The sequence below is a fragment of the Carassius carassius genome, chromosome 37, assembly GCF_963082965.1.
Source record: "Carassius carassius chromosome 37, fCarCar2.1, whole genome shotgun sequence".
In the NCBI taxonomy this organism is placed as follows: Eukaryota; Metazoa; Chordata; class Actinopteri; order Cypriniformes; family Cyprinidae; genus Carassius; species Carassius carassius.
This window is the reverse complement of record NC_081791.1, coordinates 14,182,847-14,207,934: the sequence shown is the minus strand read 5'-3', so window position 1 is coordinate 14,207,934 and position 25,088 is coordinate 14,182,847. Positions and strand designations below refer to the sequence as shown.

Here is a 25,088-nt window from a genome sequence, read left to right as displayed (position 1 = left end):
CATAATTATTATAATGCATTATGGCCTGTTATAACCATTTATAATGAATTATTCATAAAGGCTTTAAGTAAAGTGTTATCAGATTTTTTATATACATATATAAAAAATACTTATATGTGTGTGTATGTCCATCTATCCCTCCATCCAAAATTTTTTATTTTTTTTTGACTGCTGTCAAATCCACTTTTAAGTGCTTGGTAATAAGTGTTAACTGGAATTATCACAGACAAGTGAGTAAAAACAGGGAAAGGAGCACACTATCTCACATGTTTATCTGGGATTCCTTCAGATCTATATTTTTGCTCTCCTCTCACTGCATTGCAGCACTGCTGTTGTGCTATAGTTCAACTCTAATGTATATTTCATGTACTTATTTCCCCTGCCTCACTGATTGTGTCGTTGAGTGGGTGGTGAATCTTTCCCTCAGAGTGCCATACTACTCACAGATAAACACACACTCAGAATTCACACTCTATACATATTGTGTATAGCATTAAATATGATATTAAGATACTTATGAAGTAACATGAGCTAAATATGAGATGACCAACACATGAACAATCCCCCACTCAAAGTTCTTCACACAAACACACAAGCAAAGAAACACAGCTGTGGTTGTGGTAGGAGGGGCTCTTATGTCTCTTCTGCAAGGTTCCTATATTTAGAAAGGCCAGTAATTGGTGCTCAGGGCTTCACAAACACTAAATAGTCACCAGGGGACATGGGGGTAGGGCTGAAGGCTACATAAAGAGAAATGAAATGATGTTTCTTTCTGATCCATGTTCAGAAAATACTAAAATCCACGCTGCTAAAATGAGGGTTGTAATCATCATCAGATGCTTTGTTATTAGTGCAAAAAATAACCCATAAAAGGGTTAGCTCACCCTAAAATGGAGCATTGATCATAATTTACTCACTCTCATGTTGTTCAAAATCTGATTGTCTGTCTTAAATGGACCAGAAAAAAAGTGTTTTGCAGAATGACGCATCACACGACAAATGAGAGCCAATGGCGTTTGTGTGAGTCATCTCCACTTTCTTGGTATCATACTTCAGTTGTATTACTGGTAATGGTTTTGAAACAAACCCTTGATTAGAAGAGTTTACACTGAATAATCTTGTTCATTGACCATTTGTGTAGATTATATCGGAGGTTTTAAGGTGTCTGTTGTCATTTGGCAGTAGAGTAGAAATCCAGTTCACACAGAACTCACTTTTAAATCAAACCGTTTTCTCTATTTTACTTGACCAACATGATCTTGTTGCAAAATCTGAATCGCCCTAACTTGAAATTCCTGATCACATTGACTCCAATTGAAGTGCCTTCAATTTCTGATTTGATTCAGTTTCATTTTTGATATATCAGGCACAGTAAATGCCAGGTTTTATGATATATAACTAATGCTGTAATGTATACAGTACATGAGAGTCAGTTGGTAATACATTACTGTTGAAGATTAAAATTAACTGATTTGAATACAAACACTTAAATTACACTAAATTATATAAAAATAAAAGTTTAAAATTATTAAAATAAAAGTTTTTATTATAGTTAAGTTGCAATTTGACTATATATTAAACTTTTACTTTAATGTTTTGAAATATAAGCATTTAAATGGTGGCTGTCATAAAAACTTGAGTTAAACATTAAAGAATAGTAAAATATTATAATGGATATGTTATATGGTGCATGTATTTAGCAAAATGCTTCTCTCTACAGTTAAATTTTGTGAATGAAATTTTATTTTGCTATATAAATTTTGGTAAGTTGTACTCTTTCTTTTAAAATCTAAAAAAAAAAAATTAAGATCTGTGACTTTTTCATATTTAAACTAGCAAGGCTCAAAGCTTGTTATTATTTATTGGATGGGATGTGAGCTACAATTTCCATTCATTAACTGAAAACAGGCTAGACTAATCGATTCTTGAGATTTATTGTTATAAAATGAAAGTCGATTAATCGATTATTTTATTCAGCCCTAGTTTATACTGTGCTAAATTAATAGTAATAATGTGTAAAACATTACTTTCCAAAATATTAGTTCCTATTACTATACTGATTTATATTATTAGATTTAAATATTTATTCAGATCAATTTAGTATTTATTTGTAATAAAATTGTCAAATAAAATGTATTTCATTAAAGGCAGGGTAGGTAAAAAAATGTATAAAAAACTTTTTTTCCAAATTTGTTTAAACTTTATTTATATATCAATACATAATTAAAATGTAAGTACTCTGAAAAAGAAAGTATAAAAATCGAGTGTCTGTAGACCTCTCATGACTGTTTTAAAGACAGCTCATTATTTCCATTCACTCCACCCCCTCCCTTCTGGACTCCTATAGATTAATTATCGTCTCTACTAGGGCTCGCTAAGTAATGTTATGTTAGCTATATTACGCAGCTACGTGTGCTAATGACACATGCTTCATGAAAAAAATATGTATGATCAAAATACAAAAAGAAAGATTTACCTGTCCAGCAGAAATAAAGCCATCAAGGAGTCACTTTTCAGCCCCTTGAGTTCCCTCAGTTCTCGCCATCGCTGGAAAGCCACGCCGATATTAACTCGCGTTTTATTTCTTTGTTTATCCAAAGACTTTTTGTTCATTGCCTTTTCTTGTACTGTTACTGTCTTCCTTTTTTGCCTGGTTTGCCTTCACTAACTGCATAGGCTGGTACTGTGAATTTTGCTTGCTGTTTCTCTGCCATTGTTTTGGTATTCCTAGGATCCGTGCCTGTTGAATTCCTCAAATCAAACGTGCACGCGCAAGTGGGCAGGTCATGTGTGGCAAAAGGGTGGTTGCCATGGTTGCGAGAGAGTGACAGTCGCCTAAGCCAATCCTATGTTTCGTCCCGAAATGGAAATAATGAGCTGTGTTTAATACAGATTAAACGGTCTAGAGTCACTCGATTTTTATACTCTTTTTATGAGAGTACTTACATTTTAATTATGCAAATTATGCAAAACAAATTTGGAAGAAAGTTGTTTATACATTTATTACCTACCCTGCCTTTAAATCTTTGTTTTTTTTAGTTTTTTTTACATTTGTTACACTGATTTTCTCTACATTTGTACACAGACCGCCTCAAACTTCCTTGTGTCCACCTGATTTGTTTTAAAACCCCTGGTTTAGATCATTACACCAATCACTTAATAAACCCCTCAATGGATTTGTTCAAAAACAAAGTAATTCATTGTTACTTCATTTTAACTGTGCATGGTTATCTAACATTTCTTAACAAATTGAGTTCCACTTGAAATGTTGTTGATCCCACTTTGTTTCCTTGTTGAACAAGACGACTCGATTGCTGAACTAAATGACTGATATGCCCAATTTTGTTCAGTCATTGTTTGTCAGCAAATCCTCATTCACAAACAAAATATTTTGCTTGTTTATTACAGTCACACACTTCATAAGAAAGAGATGTCAGTGAATGAAAAATGAGTCATTGCCTGAAAGTAGATAACATGATTTGTTGGATTGATTTGTTCTTAGACAAAACACTATAAATATGAATGGCCGAAACACAACATTTTCTGGGAGTAATGACGAGCGATACGAGGGTGACTAAAAGATGACAGATGATATATTCATTTTGGGTGCACTGTCCCTTTAAGACTGTATACGAGTTCTGATTATTGTGAAATTGCCCTACAACATCCAGTAGTGTGACGAGACATGTTGTTTTCCAGTGTTGTGATTCTGGTACTGTGACTCTCAGGCTGCAAGTCACTTGAGATCTGGCCTGGCATTCTGTACAGGCAGTACAAACATGTGCCAAATTTGTGCTGATTGATTTTTTTGTGCTTAGCAGTATTAATTGTGTTGGGCTGAGGCCAAGCCTTACCAGACAGGCTCTTTAAGCGCTGTTAGGCATCAGCCCCACTGAGACAGCTTGCCTGAGCAAGGCTACTTTCTCCCTGACCCTTTTTATTCAGAGTGATTAAAGCTTCGGTCACAGCACAGTGGTGCACGTTTATTGTAATATATGCTGCTGGTCACTCATGCAGTGCGAGCCGCTGCATGTGTGGACTTTTATTTTAATTATTTCCACTTTATTTTTGTTATTTATGACGTCACCCAAAAGTGCTGGATTAATTCCTTAATTAATTCCCCTTCAAAGATATCAGACAGGATTTTCTCTGTTGTTCCAAATGAGATATGAATTTGACAGTACATTTAATGGCTTACCTTCTGTCCTTTGCTTTAATGCAGTGCCAGGTAAATCAAGGGGGATCGTTTGGGCTTTCATCTCCACGATGCTGATGCATTATGCCTGAGTGCATGAGTCAGCCTTCACTGCTGCTCTCCTCATCCTCACGCTCAGTGCCAAACCTCAGTATAGTGCTGTACCATTCATCCCAGTAGCTTTTATTTAGTGCTCTGATTGGACGATGTCTGTAAGCCAAGGGTTTTAATTAGCAGGGGAGGCTGGATGGGTCCAGACAGTGGCCCATCAGTATATTTGTTTTTCAATAGGGGAGTGTTACATTTAAACTTGATTCACTCAAAAAATTCTGTCATCCTTTACTTGCTCTCAAGTTGTTCCAAACTGTATGAAATGTGTTTAGATTCTGTTGAACAGAATTAGTTTTTTTTTTAAAGAATGTTGATAACCAAACAGTTGATGGTAGCCATTGACATCGCAAGTATTTTCCCATGCTTTGGACATTAAGGGCTTCTAGAAACTATTTGAACATTTGCACATTCTTCAAAATATTTATTTTGTGTTCAGTAGAATTAGAACATATTTCATACAGTTTGGACTAGAATAACTTGACGGTAAATGATAACAGAATTTTCATTTTTGGGTGAACAGTCCCTTTGAACAGTGTTATTAAATGATTGTTTTTTAACAATTAAGTAAGTGAGTGTTAGATGACAGAGAGACAAAAAAAATCTAAATATAAACAATTAAATATCCAAATGAAGAGCAAGATTAATTCTCCAAAATAAAACAGAAACAAAAAAATTTCTCTAACATCAACAGATTTGTTTTCTTAATTTTTTCATTTTTTAAAAGGTGCAACGAGTGATTTTTTTCCAATTAAAAAAGTGTACTGCTTTAGAAATTAATACTTTTTTCACTTATTTTAATATTTGTGACTGAGACCACTTTTAAAATCTGTGATTTTAAATTATTTTTTACATCTTTGAAAAAACAAAGGTTTTAGGTTTTTGAAGTAATTAAACAGAAATATTTTGACATAAAAATGAAGGTTCTCATCGAAGAAAAATGCTTGTGGCAGATGTTTGTGCAGATGCTAGAGTGTAATAGATATCACTTTCAGTTAAAATGGCACAAATTCCCTCTTCAGCTCCTAAAAGCAGTTCTAGGTTACAGTCGCAATCAAGCAGTCACTCTAATCAGCATCATGTAGTTTACTGGCCTGAAATGTATTTCTTGCATTATGAAATTTTATAAATGCTTTACAATTCCCATCAGTCATTAAAGGGTTAGTTCACCCAGATAGCAAAATAATGTCATTAATAACTTACCCTCATGTTGTTCCAAACCCGTGAGACCTCCGTTTATCTTTGGAACACAGTTTAAGATATTATAAATAATTAATCATTTTTCTAAATAATTTTGCTATCTGGGTGAACTAACCCTTTAAAGGTGCCATAGAATGCATTGATACAATATTTTAAATTGTTCTCTGATGTCCTCAGAGTGTGTATGTGAAGTTTTATCTCAAAATACCTCACAGGTAATTTTTTTTAGCTTGTTGATATTTACACTTTTAGGCTGTTTTTGTGTTTGTCCCCTTGAAATGAAAATGAGCTGGTGCTCCCGCCTCCTTTTGGAAAACAAAATATGATGCGTGATGCTTACTTTGTCTGGAGCCTGGACGTTTGAACACAAAGTGTTGGTATCGATCCCTCTTTCAGAAGCAATCTTTTCACAACTCCAGCACTGAAATGAGCCTTGCATGTGAGGTAGTCTGGCGTAAAATTTTTGCACAAACGTATAGGACTTTTTAGGGACATTTCCTAAATTAAATGTAATGTGTACTCAGCGGTCTATAGGGACTCCTGTGTTCGTTGGTGCATCCCAACACACAACACTTTTAATGGCTCTTTCACGCTGACATTTTCAGCAGCTACAGCAAGAAAACAGTAATGACGGAACGCTATTTCTCACTCAGGTGGGACTTTTCCAAGTATGATGTCATATTAGTGAGAAATTTTGGAACTGCTCGTGTGGAGAGACTGTTTATGATTTATTGGGATTATAAAACAATGAGTGGGTGCATTTTTACCATTAAAGGCTGGTTGTTTTCACACAATGTGGCCACACAACTGTGTTCAAACACCTTATAAAAGTGATTTTCTATGTGTGCATTCTATGGCACCTTAAAGAAATGATGAATTCTCCTCGTATTTCTCACTTTGAGTGTATTTGAGGTAATAACGTGAGACTTGAAGCCATCTGTCTGTTTCTGCTCGACTAGCTCAACACCCTCTCCTGTATGCCACTGGAAAACATCTCTTAATGATGTAATCAAACTGACGATTAACCCACTTCCCTGAAGAGCCTCTCACCCACTCAGCCCTGTGGGAAAGTTATTCAGTTTAAAGTCCATTTCAGCAGAAAGTGTGTGTTTAGAGAGAGTGTGTAGGACATTTATGTCAAAAAGTTTAAAATTTCTTTTTTTTATGATTTTGAAAGAAGTCTCTTCTTCACCAAGGCTGTATAATAATGGCTGTTTAATATACAAATAACTGTTTTCTATTACTGTTTTTACTGTATCTTTCTTTAAATATACAAATGTATAAATGTCTTGGTGAGCATACATAAAGAGACATCTATCCAGACTTATATGTGTTATTTGAATAAAACATATTCAGAAGTCAACTCATGCAACTGATGTCATTATAATTTTGATCTCAGAGACATCAAGATTAAAAGTTTCTCTCCGTGAGTCATCTCAGACCCCTGTAACATTCACATTAAACTCTTGATCACATGCAGACTCATGCTGATACTTTCAAACTGGATGGATTGCAGGGAAAATTTCATAAAGATTGAACAGAGCTCACTTTTAGTATCTTTCGTGGAAAACCAAGCTGTCTTTTTGTTTAGGTTAATTTTGTTCTGCACCTTAAGAGTGAATCCAGACTTCATGTGTTGAACGTGAGACATCAGCAGTAGTGATGCTCTCTGGCTGATTGTGTGTTTTGTATTCCACTTGTGTTTTGTGCCCTGTCATAACACTGGTGGTTTGATTGTCCTGTAACTTCCTGTTTTCCTCTCTGTTGATTTCTAGAGTAGAGAAATGGCTGTTTGTAAAAGATAATGGGGCTGTTTTTGTGATGCGGTGTGTGCTAGTGAGGTCTAGCAGTATCTCTTACTGTGATTAATCAGACAAGTCACAACTTCCATCAGTACAAGCACCTTCTTCCAGCTCACAGTTGCCTGCAAAAGCCAGGAGAACACACAGACTTTTTTTCTCGCACACTCTCTCTTTCACTCTTTTCCAAAACTTAAGTGCCTACTGAGGAAGCATTTTAAGGCATCATAAGAACATTGTTCTAAATGGTATGCATCTTAAAGGGAGGGGACAGTTCACTCAAAAATAAAACTGTCATAGATCTGTATCACTTTCTGTGGTACACAAAAAGAGAAATGTATGTGCTGGTCACTCTTTTTCATGCAGTTACAATGGGGACCAAAGCTTTCAGTTTTTTAAAGAGCATGCAAAAGCAATATAAATGTGACTCATTTTCTATATTAAAAATATTTCGAAGAGAATCAATAGAATTGTGCAATGAGTAGTCTAACATTTAAGTTGTTATTCTCTGATAGAAAGATGTTTGTTGTTGAGATCAGTTCATTGAATGATTTGCGAATGAGTCATTAATATCATTTTTGTAAACTTCAAAATCAACCGATTCATTAAAAATCTGACGGAGAAACGGAGTGCAGAATAAGAGCGGTACATATAAAGTAAACACTTGTTTTAATCTGCTTTAAATAAATAGTTTAACCTTGGAATTTAGGCTATAATAAATTCATAATGAATGCCAAATTCATTTTTTGTTTTGTTTTATATGTATGCTTTTCATCACTGTTCTGTTCTGAATACTGAAATAAAGATCTGAATACAAGAATAAATGATCTGTTGTGGAGTGAGCAGACTGAAATGTATGTTTATGGAGTTTAAAATGTTTGTAAACATTTTGTTTTATTTACTGGTATTTCTATTATATATATATAGTGTCATTTTGTGGATATGTTGACTTTAAGGACGGCTGCAAGGAGCTTCTCTCTCCATCTCATTCTGACAAACATGGTTTGTTGCATTACTTTGTAAATGTTTCTGATTTGTGTTTGTGAAATCACTCAGGTGTGTGTTCTCTGGGGTGCCTGTGTGTGTGCACACGTTAATGGGATTGTTTTCACGCACTTAGCCTCTAGCTGCTGTTGTTTATCATCAGTTTGTCACCTCAGGTTAATGTCTCTGCTTAGTGCTTGACAAATGCTGCAAACCATATTGTGTGTGTTCTGTATGTGTGTGTTATGTCTTACTGAGGATCTCAGACTCATCGCTTCAGTATTCACAGAACAGCTTGTGTTTAGTATTATCAGTATGATGTGAGAGGCCTGTCATGGTCTGACGCTGCTGTATATGAGAGGAAATCATGTTAAGAGTGTCAGCTCTGCACATAAACAACACTCTCTAATTAGGAAATAATCATCAGTAAATATTTTTACTGACACACATGGTCTCTGGCTCTCAGCAAATGGACTTGTGTGTCCACTTGTTCAAGGCTTCAGGAGGATAAACGTTCACTGTTTATCTGAAGTGATTTAATAAGCCTATGTAATTAGAGATGTGAGATGGTTTATAAATTAGAGGATTTACTGAAGATCTACTTATTAGAAATGACAATAATAATAATAATAATACATATAATAAATATATTATTGTTATTATTATTATTATTGGACCACAAAAAGCCAGTAGAATATTTTTTTAAGATTTGAAGTAGGAATGCACCAATATTAAAAGAAACTATATGTAAATATACATTGGCCAATAATTATTTTCACATTATTGCCAAAAACCTACATTAAAATAAGACACTGTTTTGACTAAATAAATAAGAGAAATAACAATAAAATCAACCATTTTAAATGTTACATTTAATATACTAATTATTTCAAGTGAATTTAGGCATCTCAGCATTATTGTTATTAATGTACAGTATGAAAATTGGATATTCATTATTAAATGAATTAAAATAGGACATTTACTTTAACAGTGTTAATAAACTTTTGTTGTTCAAGAATTTATATTAGATTTTATTTTTATATTTACAGTATATCAATAAAATTGTAATGTCAATATTGGTGCATTTGTGAAGTCAGTTTAAGGAAGTTTTATGATTACTAACATTTTTACAAATTGGAATAAATGATTAATCATGCAAAATACAACTAGGATACTTAAAGTAAGGGTTTGTTTTTGTCAGTTTTTTTTTCTGTTTTCCAGGTTTGGCTTTATAATTATAATAATGTAAGCTGTCTTGAGTGATTTTTCCTGTTTACACTTAATTGCTTTAAATGATTCAATCTCATCACTGATTGGTCCAAACCCTCTGTTTTATTTTCATTTGGTATGTCCTGAATGTGAAGTAAATATGTATCTAACATTCCTAGACATTTACTGTAGAGCAAAGTTGAAAATTATTAATTTATTCAATTTTTAATAATAAGGTCATCTTAGAGGAATTCATTCATTTCACTCTCTGTCACTGCAGTGTTAGCGAATGTTGCTTATTTATATAGTTCTCTTTTTTTGTTCTCTTCAGAAAAACAGCTCATCACCCACAATGTAATGCTGACTTGAACAGCCTCTTGTATCTAATGGTAGCTTGTTATCATTTGATTTTTCTTTTGCATTTTGGTCACAGTCTTTGTGCGTGTGTGTGTGTGTGTGTGTGTGTGTGTGTTGTGTGTTACGAGTAAAGGTCAATGTGAAATAGCACACTGCCACTTCAGCGGCTCATTTTAAACATTGGCCTGAAGAGGAAAAGATCATTAGAGAAAAGAGAGGAGGAGAAATCTGTCATTATGAACTTGTTTTGCTTGTTTTACTTGCCATAATGCCAAATTTAAATATGCACATATTTATATTTCACAAATGAGATTTGAAACCAAATATAATTGAAAAATAACTTGAATTTGCCTGTTCCTCATTTACAAAGCCTTAGAAGCCTTTGAATATAATGCACGATTTGTCTGGACTACTTTTATGGTCACTCTGATCACCATTTACTTTTATTATATGGAGCATCTTCAGTGGTCTATGGAAGAAAGAAAATCAAATGGATTGAAAAATAGGTTTTTGAACGTAAAGAATAACAATTTGTATTTTAGGGTGAACTTTTCCTTTAAATTGATAGAAGCATGCACAAAAACAGGGCTATGGGGGACGGATTTACTTTCTGTTCAATGGGCCTCATTCATGTGTAAATCAATTGGAAAATCCGTTCTTACATAAATTATTTAACGGGCATAAATGGGCAAGAATAATTTTATAAAGGGTTTATGCATTAATTCATTCTACTCATATTCAGTACTGTACGCTCTTTAATAATTATGCATCTCAATAATTCAGCCTACAAAACATTGGAAATATATTGAACAAATTGTACCACACAGCCTCATTTTATTAACATTCAATTAAATATGTCATCTTTAACTTTCTGCATTCTTCTGACGAGCACATATATTACATATAATAAATTGGTGGAGCACATGTGAAATGAAGTTCAGACCTCCTGATGTCCTTTAAAGGTGATATTCACAGCAGCAGACCTTCCTTCTATTAGGAGATGTATTGTGAAAAACAGCAGAGTCACCCCTGTACTTCAGCCCTGCTTCTCCTATTTCCTGTGTGCTGCAGATCAACGCTGGAGGAAGTTCCCGTTCGAAATACCAGCCCTTTATCATTTCCTTATTTGAAATGGTTTGTATTTTATGGGATAATATAGACGGCCTCTGTCCAAAGAGTGTGGTGTTGAAAAGGTCCTGTCATTTCTGTTCTCTGTATATCAAAAAGGGCTATTTGTCTTTCAGTGAGTCACCCATCTGTGGTGCCTTATGGGACCATATTTCCTGGCATGTGTAAGCTGTTTCCACCTCTTTCTTTCAAGAGTATACTGTGTTGATGGAGGGGCAAGAAGGTGCACAAACAGAGGTGAATAACAGACTGTGTCATTTATAAGTTCAAATCCATATATTCCTGGTTTGGATGCTCTCTTTCCATTTTAAGGCTGTCACAGTTGGTAAACCGTGATCTCTGGGTTTTGCACTTTGTGGGTGAAGTCTGTATGTTACGCGTCAGCACTGATTAGTTTGTGGGCGTCTCCGTTAATTGTCATCAGCAACAGCTGTCACTCATTACTCATCCCTATATATTGGCTTGTCTAGCGTCTTGTGTTCGTGAGAGCGTTGTTTCATGTTTATGACCTATGCTTTGCTTTCTTGTGTGTTTCTGCGTTGGATGTCCGTCTCTCCCCGGAACCCCGTCCACTCTATGCAACCCACCACCAAGCAACACCACTTACCTTCGGCTCGCTTCCCCACAGTTCCTGTGTCACCCTCTCCTGCTGCCAACTCACCTCCGCCTTCCGGATTTGTCACTCATCACCACCATCTTGGTCTGTGCATTCCTCCCAGCGTTGTTTGTGTCTCAAGTACTGTCTGTATCATTGTCTTCATTAAATATCATTAATCTCGCACTTGCTTCCTGCCACTCCTTCACCCAGTCGTTACAAAGGCTTCCTAAAATTTCATCCTTCAGTGAATTATTGACTTTCTCTCCTCCTCCTTTCAGACTCCGTTGAGAATACATCCTGCCGTTATCAGTTCCATATTCTGAGAGCCTTTAGTGATTTTGAATATCGATTATGTGTTTGTGAAGGACAGCAATAAGTGGCCTTTAAATGGCATGATGGGAGATGATGCAGACGGGGCTCCTGTTGGGGCGACTGGAGTCTTCCAGCTCACTTATTAAAGACCGTCTTCTGCAACACCGCCCCTGAATCTCACTGTAAATATCAGTCATTTAACTCTCCTGTCACACCGGATATGCATTGCTGCTTGTGGAGATCGATCAGTTTGGGCTTTTTGACTGTGATCTTCAGTTTCTGGCCAAGATAGATCAAATTCCTATCTAAAGAGCCATTCAGACAGGATAGATTTTTTTTAAATGACATTTTAACACTATTAGGACTGGATTCGTTTCATAAGCCAGGGATTTTTCAACTTTTTCATGCAAAGGACCAGGAAATGTGTGGATCCTCTTGTGAAGTACCCACTTCCTAAATGTACAAAACGTTTAATAAACTAATTTTATAGCTGCAGAGTATAATAATGATAGAAGCACTCCCCTCTTTAAAAGTTTTTTAAAATCTCTTATTGACCAATTTAAGGGAAACGTGTGTATGTTTTGTTAAGTAGTTTTTGTTGTTATTTTGAGTGCTGGACAAAATTTTATGAAAGATTCTGAATTTTTATGTCTGTATGTTGTTTATGTGAAACTTTCTGTGCTGCCATCTTGGCCAGGACTCCCTGGAAGAAGAGATTTTATATCTCAATGGGACTATCCTGGTAAAATAAAGGATAAATTTTAAGCATGGTGTTACAAAGATTTTTATAAAAATTACATATTTTTTCTCTGTTAAAAACTAGTGCTATCAATAGAATAAAATAATCATGATAAATATAATGAATGCAATGTGACCAGTCTTCAGAAAGTAGAATGAAACTAATATGATAAAATTCTTGAATCAAAAAAAAAAAAAAGTATTTAAGGCAAGGCAAGTTTATTTATATATAGCACATTTCATACACAATGGTAATTCAAAGTGCTTTACATAAAAGAGAAAAAAGATAAAATAAAAAAATCACAACAATAAAACAAGCAATTTAAAAACTTAGAAAATTATTTAAAATTGATTTAAAAGGTTTAAAGTGAATTTAAAACAGTTGATTAATGATTATTAAGTTCCATAATCTGTGATGTTAAAGCTGAATTATCAGCATCATTACTCCAGTCTTCAACATCCCATGATCCTTCAGAAATCATTCTGATATTCTGATTTACTGCTCAAGAAACATTTATTAGTATTGTTATTAGTGTTGAAATCAGTTGTGCTGCTTCATTTGTTTTTGTTTTTTTGCAAACGAATGCTGGATCTTTTTTCCAGGATTCTTTGATTAAAAGAAATATCAAAAGAACACAATTTATTTGAAATAGAAATTACTTTTGATCAATTCCTTATTTAAAACAATGAATTTTAATATATATTATTTCATCTATATGGCTTTATGTTATCTTTAGTTATTCAGTGAATGCCAAAATATATACTTCAATCATAAACATTCATATGGATAAAAGAATCCCCATTCTCAGATTTCTCAGAGGACCTCCATGTTCGCCAAAGTGCAGTAGATAACTTGATCTGTTATCTGCTAAAACCACAAAAGTCTGTGCTAGTTGTCTCCTCAGGGTCAACTAGTCCCATGCGAGTCTCTCGCTGTCACTTCTCTGTCCCCCTGTTCTGGTTTCAGTGTCATGCAGTATGGAATACTTGGAAGATGCTATGATCACAAGGCTGAAGATGAACCGGAGGAATGATCATTTGCTTTGGCTTTAGGCAAGGCTTCTATTTTTAACCAGTTTATATAGCCAGAAAAAGATGTGATGAGATGAAGGCCATATTTCCGGCTTGCAGTCTTGAAAATTGAGGAGAAAGACCAGCAGCAGGTGGTCTGTTTAATAAGGGTCTCTCTCTATCATACGCAGGGTTCAAAACAACTGTGTGTGCGTATGTGTGTGTGTGTGTGTGTACAGGAGCGGACAAACACATATGTGCATCTGTTTCCCAAATTATAGTTGTGACTTGATACATGATTTGTTTGTTCCAGTGTATGCTCTGGTTAGATGCAAGCTCATGCATGTGTGTTTTTGTGTGCAATAGATGCGTTTTCTTGTCAGACCACTACTTCCTAATTGTCTCAGAGTACGTGTTTGGTTGCTATGGGGTCTCCCAGGGCGACGAACGGAGATCAGAACAGAGAGCTCTAATTAGAAGTGACTGTGTGTGATTGGGCAGTGCAGTCTGCAGGGGGTGACGAACTCAGCGAGGTTGCAGAGGGGAGAAATAGATGGATCCGAGGTGGGTGGGTTGAGTTTAGATTGATTGGAGAAAACAGCTTGTAGATGGAGGCTTGGGTAAAGGTGGTTCACTCACTATATACCCTTGATTGCAAAGAACGGTGCTCTCAGAACACCATTCCCATAATCCTCCAATGAATGATTTATTTCTGGAACAGCCAGCATGTGCTGTACTGTCCGTACCACTGAATATTTGACTTATTTGGGTGGTCGACAAGATGTGCTTTTTTAGGGTCCAATGTGATGAAGATAGACTGTGACTTCTTTGTCCATTTTTGGTCATTTCCAGCATTAAAGAGATAGTTTACCCAAAAATGAAAATTCTGTTATTAACTACTCTCTCTCATGTCATTCCAAACCTGTAAGACCTTCGTTAATCCTTGGGACACAAATTAAGATATTTTTGATGAAATCCTTGATCTTTTTGACCCTCTATAGACAGCAATGCAACTGAAGCATTCAAGGCCCAGAAAGTTACTGTAGTAAGGACGTCATTAAAATAGTCCAAGTGCTTAAACCTTAATTTTAAGAAGTTATGAGAATACTTTTTGTGTGCAGAGAAAACAAAAATACTGACTTTATTCAATGATTTCTTCTCTTCCATGTTCATGAGAGTACGACGACACATGCATGTTGTGCTGCTGACGCAGGAGATTTCAAAATGCTTATTGTTTGAATGAAATGTGTTTTCCTCTCATTACACTATAAAAGAATTTATTACTTGTAGAATGAAATTTAACAATACTAGAACATGAAGTCTATTTATGAATGCATTGTTTACACACTTAAAAATAAAGGTTCTTTATCGGACGGAATTCGAACTCGGGACGCTGGCAATGCAACTGCATTATATGCTGGCACACTACTCACTTGGCTATCAGCACCAACCCATGGACAAGCTTTGACATCCACAGAACCTTTGAAGAACCTCTCTTTAAAGAACACTCTTAAAAAATAAAGGTTCCAAAAGGTTTTTGTGTTGATGCCATGTAAGAGCCATTTTGGATCTTCAAGGAACCTTTCAGTCAACAGTTCTAAAAATAACCATTCTAGTCTTAGTGTGAAGAACATTTGAATGATCTAAAGCACCCTTTTCCATTATCAGGAACCTTTTGCAGAATGAAAAAGAAAAGTTCCATGGATGTTAAAGGTTCATTATTTTTAAAAGTAGACCTTTCCACAAAAGGTTCTTTTTTTATGGGAAAAAAAAAGATTATTAAAATGTACTTTACACTAAGAAAATATGGTTCTTATAAGAACTTTCTTACTGAAAAGTACTTCAGTGGCATTACTGCAATAACACCCTTTATTTTAAGAGTGTATTGTTTAATGTTTTTTCCATGCAGAAGGAGTGACTGTTTCAGCGAAGCTGGCTGAGTTCAGTTTGGCCTCGGATTGACCTAACAGCGTGAAACACAGCGTGACATCAAATCTTATGCTAAGACAGTATTTTGCTTGTCACACTGTATGATAAATCAATTGCACCATAAATATGCACAAAAATTGCAGTAGTTTAATAATGTGTTATTCAGTTATCTGCATTATAAAACATATCAAATAGTATTTATTTATTTTTTTGCAGCTTGAGCAAGATATTATAAAGATGTCAGATGCATAAAAAGAAAAAGCACTGTTGCTGTCTTCATTCCTCGAGGAAAAGAGCAGCTATTAAAAAGGACAGAACTGTTTCAAAAGACTTGTTTAATTTGGATGAAATATATGGCCAGGGACTAGCTTTGACAGAAAGTTGACAAGTAGTTAAAATACTAAAAGTTGCAAAAGTTTTCAGACTAGCGGGGAATGTGTATAGTACAATACATGTATGTCATGGTGATGTCTTGTTCTCTGAGACAGGTTGTTGACGTTCATTAATGGGTGAACACAGTCATTTGGATTCCATCTGTTGTCTGACAACTGACACCATGTCCTAACCAGACATGATGAGATGTTTCTAGTGACAAGCAATTGATCTTTTCACACTAAAACTGAAACTGCAAGCTGTCTGATGTAAAAGCAAATGGAAGATATTTGATGTCTAATGACAGTTATGAAAGTGAGATGTTGGACCAATGAGATTTTAAAATAGGCAAAGCCAGCATGAAATATGAGACAAGCCTTCAATAAAATGTTCTGTTAGTCATTGATTATCTGCAGTGGATGTTAATGGCAAAACCTCTTTACATGGAAGAGTTTTTGTTGTTTTATCGTGTTATTGTGGGTGGATTGAAAAGAGTGTTTTTAAAGTCTGCGGAATTGCTTAATTTATGGCAAATACTTATAGAAAATAGCCTTGAAACGTCCCTTTGAAGAAAACTTGAGTTTGTTAGTTTCTAAAGCCATTAGATCCTTCTGCACTGTTCAGATATTTCTGTCCTGCTCTTTCTCTCGTTCTCTTTCATGCTTTACACAGTTTTAAACACGTCGGGTCCTATCAAATCAAGCTGGAGAAATCATTTGTGGTCATCAGATGAATTCAGTGAAGGGGATGAAAGTGAAGATGGTGGTCATGATCTTTGAGTGTTGTTTTTTTGCTGTCATTTACACACAAGCCTTGAAAGACCTCTTGCTTTCACTGTTGCTCTCTCACTGTCTCCTCACTTTCTGAAGCATTAAAGGTGATGTAATATGTGTGTAATTTTTTTATTCTAAAATACTTACTCCTTTCACACTCAGAATTTTAAATTGACCGTTCTTCCCAAAAATAATTATTTCATTGTTTACTCTCTCTCATGTTGTTCCAGACCTGTATGCTGTTATATTTACGGTGGAACAAATTTTTCAGGAACTGTTTTGCAGCTATTGGCATGCAAAGACCATTTATAGTGACTTGTGGCTGTCAAGCTCCAAAAAGGACAAAGAAAATCTTCACTAAAAATAATTTTCATAGATAGCAAGCCATGGTAAAGAAATAGAGAAATAGAGTGTGCTTCAGAGTGCTGGAAAGAACATTGCTTTCCATCATCGCTGTAACAATCTCTTAGCAATACATTGAAAACTATGTTTTACAGGTTGCTAAACAATTTTTCGCTAATAAGGAAAATACTTTAGGCAGTTTATGAGTTTTAATACATTTACCATAATACTGTAAATAAGCTGCATTCAAATAATGTCAAAATAATCATAGGCCTACATATGATTACACATGGACACCATTTTAATTTAATTTAATTCATTTTCTGTCACTTAAGTTTAAATTAAATTCAGTTAAGGCTGATTTACACTTCTGTGTCAGACCTAAGCTGTAGCCTACGCATAGACGCACTCCCTTACACCATAGTTTGACGTGCACCTCTCCAAAAATCTAACAGCATGTCAATTCTATGTGGACAGCAAGCACTGTGATTGGTCTGCTAGAATCCCTCCCTCCGTATATACTTGAGTTTTGTGTGTGTTTATGTGCACAATATATTTTAATGTTACATCTTCTTATATAAAACAAAACAAAGCAAAGAACAAGTGTCTTATCATTTATTAAACTACACATCATTATACATCACTAGTTGTCCGCGACAAACAAACTTGATATGCCGTGGTACAATTCCTTGTGGAGATGGAAAGAATGCCATCATCACCTGTTCTGTTGTTGTCTCCTTTAGTAGTTTTAAATAATTATTTAATTATTTGATATTTATTTGCTGCTGTCACAGTTATAATGCTTCTCTGACGAGCCGCTTCTTCTTCGGCTTTTGTCGTGGTCTGCGGGTTACACCAGCAACATGTCTGTGGACACTGCTGACTATGGGTTGCATGTGTACTGCACGTCGACGCGGACAATGATGCAGAAGTATAAATGAAAACTGAAGTGTAGCCTATGGCATAAAGGATGTATAAATCATCCTTTAATTGCCAAAGCAAGATTTCTTATTTTCCTAATTCCATTTTTCTTGTTCAAATTTTATTCAGCTTCAATTAAATTGCCAAAAACTATTTTTAATAATTTTACTTAACAGTAACATTACTGATAAAATAATTGCCGTGGAAGCAAATTAGTATTAATTCCGAGTTATATCTGTGATGCTCAAATTAATTTGTATGCATTTTCTTTAGTGTTGATGAAAAATAGGGATGACACTCATTTGAAAATTTATTTAGCCTGTTTATGAGGAGACAAGGCTGTATGACCAGGCTGCTTTCCTCATCATTTTCTATGACATCCAATTCCACACCTAATGCACATTCACTGTTCTTCATTTTTTAAACAGTAGCTTAACCTTACAGATGAAAACCTAATATGAACATGGCGCCGCCTTATGGCGACATAGTGCTGCTCTGTCTGTCAATATGTTTGTTAGTGTTATGTTTTCGAGTGGATTACTTTTTGGGGCAGATAAAATATGAAAGGCTGGCCCACCTTCACATATGAGAAAATATGTTAAACTATTAATTAAAGTTGGACTCTTATGCTGACACTGGGGTTGAGCAGGCGCACGCCAACCACGGAGTCCAGCGGAAACCCAGTAAATGGCGCTCTGGTCCGGCTTAAACGACGGAGGCCGACCACACCGAGGCTTCTCAGAAATGTTTTTACTTGAACAAGTGGTGGTGCATAGACACAATAGTTATCACATAGGTCTGCTCCCCAGTTCTCAAGATGCTTACTATAAAATGCAGACCGTTTTACCTACCAAGGGATTTTACTTCTATCATACTGGTCGCTGTTTATATACCTCCTCAAGCAACTGAGTTTGAGGCAGCCCAACAACTTTCTGCTCACATCATGAATGTTGAAAATTCTTATCCGGATGCTACGGTGTTGATTCTAAGGGACTTCAGCCACGTCAACTTGAAGCCGTTTCTGCCCAGGTTTAAGCAGCAGATTCAGGGAACCCACCAGGTATGATGAAGTATTGGTATCCTCTGCTATTATTAAACACTGTGCAGATGAATTGGCTCGGCTTTTAATGCAATCCTACCCAGCAAACTTTTTCTGAAACTTCAACAAATGGGGGTCCATAATTCCTTATGTCACTGGATCTTGGATTTTCTGGTGCAGAGAACACAAGTGGTCAAAATAGGTAATAACATCTCCAATGTTAAGTACATTAACACTGGAGCCCCCCAGGGGTGTGTCATGTCACCTTTTTTATATTCGTTATACACAAATGACTGCACATCACACAATGATTCTGTTAAAATGTTTAAATTTGCAGATTATACAACATTAGTGGGGCTCATTTCTGGGGATGGTGGTGTTGCCTATAGAAATGAGGTCCTCTCATTGATTGAATGGTTTTCTAACCACAACTTAGAGTTAAATGTCTCCAAAACTAAGGAGCTAGTGGTTGACTTCTGCAGAAGGGGGAAGTCGTCCCAGCCCTTGCACATCAATGGGGAAGTGGTGGAGCGGGTGGACAGTTTTAGGTTTTTAGGTACAACGATATCATCCTCTCTAAAATGGGATGATAATGTAACAAACATTACCAAAAAAGCCCATCAGAGGATTTTTTTCCTTCTTCAGCTAAAGAAATTTGGGGTAGCCTGTAAGGGTATGTTGCAGTTCTACCGAGCTGCCATTGAGAGTGTCCTTACTTTTTCTATTACTGTCTGGTATGGCAACTCTACCATCCAGCAGAGGTTGCAGCTAGACAGGATAGTTAATACAGCATCAAAAATCATTGGCTGCAAACTCTCCCCCATCTGTGAGATCTATGAGGCCCGTATTCATCAGAAAGGCCTAAAGGCCCCTCCCTTTTCTCCATACTTCCATCAGGGAGAAGGATGAGAGCTATTAAGACAAAAACCTCTCACTTCCTCAACAGCACATACTGTAGAGCCATTAAATCTCTAAACAGCTTTCAACCCCTGAACCAGTTCCTTATGAAAAAAGGTTCTCTTAATGAGTCTGCATAATTTGCATTTTTATGTTTTTTTATAAAATTATATACCTTATATTAGGGGTGGGCAATATATATATATATTTTTTTTAAACACGATATGGATTTTGACATCGTATATATCGATATATTGTTTATATTTAATTCTGATTCCGCCACTTTGCTTGTTTGTCTTCTCTGTGCTGTGATCGCCCCCGCCTCCTTGATTTTGTTCCCCCTCCCCTCGCGTGTTGTCTCATTGAACATGGCGTCATCCGCAGCCAGCCCGGAGGCTACAGAACTAGTCTCAAAAAAGGTCAACTGGCTCCATTATATGGAGATACTTCGGTTTTAAGGCGTCGGGCGAAAAGCAGGCAGATGTCTAGTGTAGTGCCCTATGATTTCCGCGGTGCAGAAAACGCGGACGGAATCGCGGAATTCAGTCATAAAAACGGAATTTACAGTTTAACTTGGAATGTCACGGAATTTGTCAAATGAATTATGAATTAATCAAAAGTAGGTCATTGGACTCACATCAAATCGCGATATGGACTAATATATGTAAATATTAAGCCGGAAAAGTCTATTTAAATATGAATCCTGCATGTTCTGCATGTCTGTATTAATGAATGGTGCAGAAGCGCGTCTTCGTTTATTACACACACAGAAGCATGCGTGATGCTCGCGGTGATTTCAGCGTATATCGTCTCACTAAATGAGGACGTGAACACATGAACAACATCTCCAGAACTGCACTGAGAGTCACTTCATGAGCATCTGACCATTTGATTTGAGTAAAACTAGCGTCATATCATAGAACTGTAAAGGTAAACCCGTCAAAAAAAAATTATTTGGCAGAAATCTATTACTATTGTTCAGCAGAATGTACATAGCCTACTACTACTACTGCTGCTATTAAAATGAAAATGAACATAATTTGAGGAATAATCACACAACGTTTCTTCCATGTTTTATTTTTTAATAGTAAATCCCCTTTGTTTACCAAAAAATAAAGTTTGTTTAATTTTCAATAATTAAAAGATTATTTAAATGAATTTAATTAAATTCATAGGGCCCTAAAACTGTTATATGGGGGGTTATTTTTCCTGTAAAGATATCGAGATATATATCGTATATCGAGATATAGCAAAATATATAGAGATATATTTTTTGCTCCATATCGCCCAGCCCTACCTTATATCCTTTTATATTTTATGCTAACCATACTAGTCTAATTTTATTTATTTATTGTAAAGTTGTGGATTTGCGTTCTGTATCCTTATGAAAATTGTCACTTTTCCTTGACATCAGCCACTATAGCTTCCTGGACTGTCATCCAGGTATGTGGTGAGCGGTGTGTTTCCTTTATTTATATCTGCCTGTGTCAAGTGTTATCCCGTGTGGGATTCTGTTTGCGTATATATTTGCTCTATGTTTCTGGTTGTATTTTGTTGATGTCCTGTTATGAGCACACTGAAGCAAATCCCTAACAACTTGCACCGAGTTGTATGGCAATAAAGTATTGAATCCTGAATCCTAAAATGGCTTTGTCATGATCAGGTAGAGAAAAAGAGAGAAATAATTAAAGGGGTCATATGAAGTTGTTAAAAAAAAACATTATGTTGTGTATTTGGTGTAATGAAATGTGTTTATGCGGTTTAAGTTTCAAAAAACACATTATTTTCCACATACTGTACATTATTTTCCCTCTGTCTGTCCCATTTGTTGGTTAACTTTAGTCACAGGTTGCTGTCCCGGAGTACTGCAGATATCCGAGTCAGCAGCTGCTGCAGTCATGCCAGGAGAGAATTATACAGCCTTTAACTAACATACATAATCTCTCACAGTCTTATACGCTCCATATGGTGATCATTAATGCTGTTTCCTCCAGGGATGATCCTGATGTCTTGATTCGGGGGGTTTCGGTGGTGTAATAAACCGTATGTGCACATCAGTCAGTACTCCCATGCTCTTTCTCACATGCTGTTTGTCCCATTGACAGTTCAGTAAAATTATGACTAGCATCAGGATGCTTTTCTCTTCCACAACTGTACACACAACTCTCTGTCTCTCGCTCTCTTTCCATTAGCATTTGGCTGTGCCGCAGCAGGGCTGTTCTCTTTGCTGATGCTGCATTTCTCTCCACATTCATATCCTAATTTCACCGCTGTGCTGCATTTTCCCTTGAAATCTTTATGAAGGTCATTTTTGTATTAGAGTTAAGCCTAAACTGAGCTAAAAGCTGTGTTTTAAATGAGAGTGGAATTTGATAAAAAAAAATTTGCTGCTCTGTTTAATTATAGACACACATATTCTATAAATTGGATTAGTTACAGTTTTTCTCAGTTGTTTTCACACTAAAATCCATGATTATTCTTTGGCAAAATTATGTATATTCCATAATACTGAAATTTCTGGCATTCTGTTTCTATTTTAATCAAATTTATTTTTATATGAATTATTATTATTTTACTATTTTGGAACTGTTGGGGCAAAGCACTTACAAAACTTACGATCTTATGAACCATCAGTTTTACTTTTACAAACAAAAACTAATTTCTCAAACATATAAACACAAGTTGCACCCCCCCCCCAACCCCCCCAAAAACATCTAAATACAACTGAATCATTTTACAACCATTTTGTGCTCAGGAAACCATCACGATGTCATCACAACCTCAGTTAACAGACAATTCTCATTATGTGAACATTAGTATGCAAACTACTTCACACAGAAACCAGAATGGGGGTTGCAAAAATAGCTACAGAGTTCTGGTCTTTAGATGCAAACAATACAGAACGCGCTCACATTAGAGGAAGTGTATTAAATGAAGTCTCTCTATTCACTTTTGAGTGCCAACATGCCTTCTTCTTTAATGTAAATCTGGCTCTTTATAGGTGTATGACGTGGTTTGGTTTCGGTGTAATATTTAGGGTGATTTCTTTCTACATTTATTATAGCTCAGCACATGTTGTCTATGGATGCTGTTGTCTACAGTACATCTGGCTTCTAGTTTAACCAGCAGGAGTTCTTCGCTCAACCTTTGCTCAGCTAGCAAAGAAAACAGCATGATTAAACATATCCACCAACTTGACCAGCAGCAAAGTTGTAAGCTGGTTTTTCACCAGGGAGCTTTGATTAAATGTGTTTTAGCAATTGAGAAAAAAATATATACTACTGTATAGGTTTGAGGTGGAGCTATAATAGAAAAGTTTGTGGGGAAGTTCAAAAGTTTGGGTCAGTTATGGGAACACATTCATATTTAATGTTCAGTCCCTGTAGGGGAAGAGAACAAATGTCGGAGTGTGAGGTTTAGAGGTGGAATTTAAGTAAACCTTAAAATAGCTGGAGCTCAGAAAAAAAAAAAGTGCGTGTCTCTTGAGATTCTGCACTCTGGCAGAGAGAGAACATTCCTAATTCAGACTAGTGACTCACTGCCACTGCTCTGCCTTTCCTGATTTGTTTGTTATGAATTGTTTTACAGTTTTTCTCATTTGCTAAGACACGCTTAATGGAACTGGGGTCCACTTGATCTTCATCATCACATTCTTAGCACAGCAAAAGTCTTCCCTTGCAAATGCCTTAACACTTTTTCATTTGTTTCACATATTTTTCACACCCTTTGTCAAAACAGTCACTACAGTTCTCATCTACAGAACTCACAGTGATTGCACTGCAAGGAAATACATCCAATTTGAAGTTCTGAGTATTTCAACTCTTCATTTTGTTCTTTTAGATATTAAGACCCATAAGTTTCCTTTGTTTTTGTTTTGTTCTTGAACTATATTCAACACTTCTGAGTTTGTTTCATATTGATAGCTGTGTTTTGTATTTTGTTGTCCATTGTGTAATGATTGATTGAAATAATAAATGAATTTGACCACATGCTGTGGTGTTTGATGGAAGTATTTTCTTATGTTGCATGTTCTTTTATGTGTTGGTGCATTTTGCAGACAAAATGAGTCATTTTGGCCATCGAGCTTCAGTTTCAGCTTGCGTGTTAACTGTTTTGAAAATTTGATGTCTGAGTGGACAAGTGTGTTTAAGCAATTGAGAAAATTGTAATAAGGGATGCGGGAGACTTGGAGACAGAGTTGAAACTAATTTCAGACTCTCTTTTTTTGTCTGTCCCTCTCAGATGGCAAGGTGTATGCGCTGGGTGGGATGGGGACTGACACAACCCCTCAGGCCTCAGTGAGGCTGTATGAGCCAACAAAGGACCAGTGGCTGCCCCTCACCTCCATGCCCACCCCACGCTACGGAGCCTTCTCCTTCCTGTGCGGTAACAAGATTTATGTTCTAGGTAAGCCCTCATAAAATCGTCTCATAAATCTGAATAATTTAGTTGTTTGTCAGACAAATGGCAGACAGGCAGGAGAGTCTAATGGTAAAACGTTTTTTAAGTGTGAAAGGTGTAAAACCTAATACTTTTTTTCTAATTTCTAATCTAATCTTGACAGCCATTTAACTTGAATTTCAGCATTTTCATCAACAGGGAAAAAAGGATATAGTTTTCTAGGGACATGATGGTGGTGCTTAAAAGGTTCTTCACAGTGATGCCATAGAAGAACCAGTTTTTGGCTCCACAAAGAACCGTTCAGTCAAAGGATCTTTAAAGAACCATCTCTTTCTTACCTTTTATAATCTGAAGAACCTTCTTTTGCAACAAAGAACCTAATGTGAAACAGAAAGGTTCTTCAGATGTTAAAGGTTCATGAAACCATTTAGATTAAAGTTTCTTTGTCATCGGGAAGAACCTTTATTTTTAAGAGTGTAGATTATGACAAAATTTGTCATTTTGAGCAAATAAACTGAATAATTGGATACATTTAGGGTGCTTTCACACCTGCCCCATTTAGTTCGGTTGAATCGTACCAGAGTTCGTTTCCCCCTTTGGTGTGGTTCGTTTGGGCAGGTGTGAAAGCAGCAATCGCACTCGGGTGCGCACCAAAGGTGGACCAAACAAGCGTACCGAGACCTGCTTGAAGATGTGGTCTCGGTACGCTTTCAAACGAACTCTGGAGCGGTTCGTTTGTGGTGAGAACGTGATCCGACCTCAAACAGACCCAACA

General features: G+C 36.0%; 1 protein-coding gene across 2 annotated transcripts in view; it reads left to right on the top strand.

Moving 5' to 3' along the window:
* LOC132118094 (kelch domain-containing protein 8B-like) overlaps positions 1 to 25,088 on the top strand; it is a 139,267-nt gene that overhangs the window by 56,141 nt on the left and 58,038 nt on the right. For both annotated transcript variants that reach the window (XM_059527633.1, XM_059527632.1), the window contains one exon: positions 24,155 to 24,319. In XM_059527633.1, coding sequence (XP_059383616.1) covers positions 24,155 to 24,319 — 165 coding nt within the window. The remainder of the gene's footprint in view (positions 1 to 24,154; positions 24,320 to 25,088) is intronic.